Raw genomic sequence first — 4,659 nt, 5'->3', positions numbered from 1 at the left:
AAGACACCCATGAAGAAATAACCACGAAATGTACTGAACTTTGTGGTAATACTCGCGGTGGAAAGTCTTGTTCTAAGATATGTTTAGCCAACGTCTATCTACATGGGAATCCTGGACACAAGCTAAAGGCGTATGTGGTCATAGATGATCAAAGTAACAGTTCCCTCGCAAAGCCTGAACTCTTTGATGTACTAAACGTCCACGGACAGACAACCACTTACTCACTGAAAACATGTGGTGGAACCAGCGAGATCGAAGGAAGATGCACCAAAGACTTGGTCGTAGAATCCCTTGATGGAAAAACAGGATATAAAATACCTAACGTTTACGAGTGTAACGATATACCAGACTCACGAGACGAAATACCTACCCCAAAGGTGGCTGCCGCATACCCACATCTGCAGCGCATCTCAAAGGAAATGCCCGACATATGTAACGATGCTAACATTCTCCTGCTTATCGGACGTAACGTTCCACCTTTGCACAAAGTCCACAAGTCTCTAAATGGTCCCAAAAACGCACCTTGGGCCCAGCTTCTTGACCTTGGATGGGTAATTGTTGGCAACGTCTGCCTGAATGGAGCCCACAAGCCCGATCTTGCCTGCTATAGATCCAACATCCTAGAAAACGGACGTCCTTCAAACCTAGAACCTTGCCCAAATTTCTTTCGTACAGCCCCAAGTCTCCACTCGCGCGAAAGGAAGAATTCCGAAACGGCTATTTTGACGACAACATCGGCAGAACGTATTCAACACCTCGAAAGACGACAATAAGCCAGGACAGTCCATCGAAGATCTGAAATTTGCGTCAATCATGGAAGCCCAAATGACAAAGAATGCTCAAGGAAACTGGGAAGCACCACTGCCCTTTCGAAATCCTGCGACGAAACTCCCTGACAACCGACAGGACACTCTTAAACGCTTTAACAACACCAGAAAGATGTTACAGAGAAAGCCCGACATGGAAAAACATTATCATGAATTCATGGGAAAGCTTCTTGAAAAAGGCCATGCCGAACCAGTCCCCGACGAATGCCTTAATTCCAACGCTGCACGGTGGTATCTCCCTCATTTCGGCGTGTATCACCCTCGTAAGCCAGGAAAAATCCGTGTAGTCTTTGATTCGGCCGCAGAGACTAGTGGAATTTCCCTAAACAAGATGTTGTTATCCGGCCCAGATCTCACGAACAGTCTGATAGGAATTCTCTTACGCTTTCGCACCGGTCCAGTCGCCTTCACAGTCGATATCGAACAAATGTTTCACGCGTTTTTTGTCAACGCCCGACACAGAGACTTCCTAAGATTCTTCTGGTACAAAGAGAACGACCCGTGCAAAGAAGTGATCGAATACCGTATGAAAGTGCATCTTTTTGGCAACACCTCCTCACCAGCCGTTGCCACCACTGCGCTGAGATTAACCGCACACACCGAAGAACGTAACTACGGGACGGACGCTAGGGAATTCGTGGAACGTGACTTCTACGTAGACGATGGCCTAAAGTCGACATCCAACTGTGAAGAAGCGATCAGCCTGCTAAAACGCACACAACAAATGCTCGCCACCGCTAACCTCCGCCTTCATAAAGTCTCCTCCAACAAATTTGAAGTAGCACACGCCTTTCCCGAGGAAGATCGAGCCACAGAACTGCGTAACCTCGATCTTCACCATAATAGCGTCCCAGTTCAACGCTCGCTCGGGGTATCTTGGGATCTACACAACGATGTCTTTACCTTCCAAGTCGCTGATGAGAAAAAGCCATTCACCAGAAGAGGCGTCCTATCTACTACTAACAGTCTATATGATCCTCTTGGCATCGCTGCTCCTGTGGTCATTAAGGCTAAGATGCTATTAAGAACAATGACGACAAGCCTCCAACGAAACCCACTGGACGTTTGGGACAAGCCTCTTCCGGAAGAATATCGACAACCGTGGGAAGTTTGGCGGAGGTCACTCACAGAACTGAGACAGGTTATGCTGCCAAGGAGCTACACGGCAACATCTCTCTCGGAAGCCAAGCAAATTGAAGTCCACACGTTCAGCGATGCCTCGCAAGAAGCTATTGCGGCCGTTTCCTACCTAAGAATAGTCCTGAACGACAACAAAATCGAAGTCTCCTTCTTGATCGGAAAAGCTAAACTCGCTCCGTCTCACGCAACCACGATCCCTCGTCTAGAACTCTGCGCTGCAGTACTAGCGGTCGAAATCACAGAGTTGGTCCTGGAAGAGTTGCCCATTAAGGCTTCGTCAGTAACGTATTATTCGGACAGCAAAGTAATACTGGGTTATATCCTAAACGAGACACGACGTTTCTACGTCTACGTCGCCAATAGGGTACAACGAATCAGAAAGTCTTCATCACCGCATCAATGGAGATACGTAGCGACAGATCTTAACCCAGCTGACCTCGCCACCCGTTCGATCAAGGCTAGTGATCTCAGGGATTCCATATGGCTGAACGGTCCAAATTCCTCCGAGATAGTACACCCCACCACGCTCAAGAAGAAAACAAGGAGACTCAGACACTTGCCGACGACCCGGAAGTCCGACCATCCGTAAACACCTTTGCCACCATGGCAGACCCGGAAAAAAGGAACATTTTGGGTACAACCAGATTCCTCCGATTCTCGCGTTGGACTAACCTCGTAAATGGAGTGTCACGACTGATACGACTGGCCCGAAGGTTACAACGCCATAGAAATAAAGAAGAGAGAGACGATGAAGAATCAGTAGTCGAAGCAAAGCGGTGTGCTCAAATGCTTATCATCAGAAGCGTGCAAAGTGAATCATTTAAGGACGAAATCCACTGCTCGAAGAATAAGAAAATTCTCTCGAAATCGTCACAATTACGGAGCCTTAACCCAATCATAGATCCCGAGGGCATCCTGAGAGTCGGAGGACGCTTACACTACGTTGATTCGTCATACGAAGAACGTCATCCCGCTATTCTTCCTTCGAAACATCACATCTCCAGACTAATCGTTGAAAATCTCCACGAGGAGGTAAAACACCAAGGTCGACACTTCACCCACGGAATGGTCAGGGGAAAGGGATTTTGGATTGTCGGAGAAAAACGCTTGATCAATCGGGTTATCCATGAGTGCTTCACCTGCAGAAGGCTAAGAGGAAAGTTCCAACAGCAAAAGATGGCTGATCTCCCACCAGAACGCGTACACCCCTCTCCTCCATTCACCAACATCGGAATCGACGTTTTTGGACCATGGTATGTCGTAGCCCGTCGCACCAGGGGAGGACACGCTTCGAGCAAACGGTGGGCGGTGCTATTTACGTGCTTAGCAACAAGAGCCGTCCATATCGAGCCAATCGAGAGCATGGACACGTCAAGCTTTATTAACGCACTGCGGCGGTTTATGGCAATTAGGGGTCCTGTTAGACTGATACGTTCAGACCGTGGAACCAACTTCGTTGGCGCGCGCAACGAGTTCGAGGCAGCATTAAAGGAAATGGATAGGAATATCATCGAGTCCTACCTTACCTCGCAAGGTTGTACCTGGGAGTTTAACCCTCCTCACGCCTCGCACATGGGTGGAGCGTGGGAACGCATGATCGGAGTCTGCAGACGCATATTGGACTCTGTACTACTGACATCCCAAATCACCCACTTAACGCACGAAGTGCTATCCACCTTTTTGGCGGAAGTCTCGGCCATCGTCAATAACAGACCACTCATACCGGTTTCCAACGACCCTGCGGCTCCGGAAATATTGACGCCAGCAGCTCTCCTAACACAGAAAACTCAACCTCTTCTGGCAGCCCCAGGTAAATTTGTTCCCCGAGACCTATATGCCAAGCAATGGCGACAAGTGCAATGTCTCGCGAATCGTTTTTGGTCTCGGTGGAAGCGGGAGTATCTTCCAACCCTGCAACGTCGACGCAAATGGGAGCACGCTCTACCAAACGTAGAAGTCGGTGATTTAGTGTTACTTCGATGCAAAGAATCTGCACGGAACGATTGGCCGATCGGATTGATCTCCAAAACGACAAAAAGCAATGATGGAAAAGTACGGAAAGTGGAAATCAGCACCGCGAAGAATGGCTCTAAACAGACCTATGAAAGGCCTGTTTCAGAAGTTGTCCTGCTCAAAAGACAAACTGAACTTGAGAATAGTTAATTTAAACGTTTAATAGTGGTACCGTTGTACCAGACGGGGAGTGTTCTGGCCCTTCTGGCCCTACACTACATTTACATATTAGTATTTCCTGTTTCTTCATTTCGCGCTAATTTACTGCTATAGCGGCTCTCATTGGCTCGCTGGGTTCTACCTGGGGGGTCCCTTCCTTCGTTTTGCTTGTGTATTATTTACGCTTTACAAGTACACTCTTTTTACGGACAAACGTTAGTAAATAAAGATTTTAAAACTATTGCTTCGTCGTTCGTTATACGGCTGCTGAAGGGCAACACGTGTTCAACGTTGCCTGAAGGAGCAGCACATATATATATATATATATATTATTATTTATATATATATATATATATATATAATATATATATATTATAATATATATATTATATATTTAGATATATATATATATATATATATATTATATATATATTATATATATTTTATACATATTATATATATATATTATATATTATATATATATATATATTATATATATATTATATATTATTATTATAAT

At 45.9% G+C, this 4,659-nt stretch overlaps 2 protein-coding genes across 2 annotated transcripts; both read left to right on the top strand.

Annotated features, from left to right (window-relative positions):
- Positions 1 to 813: 813 nt before the first annotated feature.
- LOC114539268 lies at positions 814 to 2,556 on the top strand. Its single transcript, XM_028559897.1, has one exon. The coding sequence runs from the start codon at positions 814 to 816 to the stop codon at positions 2,554 to 2,556; it is 1,743 nt and encodes a 580-aa protein (XP_028415698.1).
- Positions 2,557 to 2,570: 14 nt separating this feature from the next.
- On the top strand, positions 2,571 to 4,130 carry LOC114539261. The gene has a single exon (XM_028559889.1). It carries the CDS (start codon positions 2,571 to 2,573, stop codon positions 4,128 to 4,130), a length of 1,560 nt encoding a protein of 519 aa, XP_028415690.1.
- Positions 4,131 to 4,659: the final 529 nt, after the last annotated feature.

This window comes from Dendronephthya gigantea, unplaced genomic scaffold, assembly GCF_004324835.1.
Source record: "Dendronephthya gigantea isolate DGI-Jeju-01 unplaced genomic scaffold, DenGig_1.0 000197F, whole genome shotgun sequence".
In the NCBI taxonomy this organism is placed as follows: Eukaryota; Metazoa; Cnidaria; class Anthozoa; order Malacalcyonacea; family Nephtheidae; genus Dendronephthya; species Dendronephthya gigantea.
The sequence above is the reverse complement of the archived record's forward strand: the minus strand, read 5'-3'. Positions and strand labels throughout refer to the sequence as shown.

Bases quoted from the DNA above. Each gene is read 5' to 3' on its own strand.
- LOC114539268 (XM_028559897.1), top strand. From the start codon at position 814: ATGGAAGCCCAAATGACAAAGAATGCTCAAGGAAACTGGGAAGCACCA.
- LOC114539261 (XM_028559889.1), top strand. From the start codon at position 2,571: ATGGCAGACCCGGAAAAAAGGAACATTTTGGGTACAACCAGATTCCTC.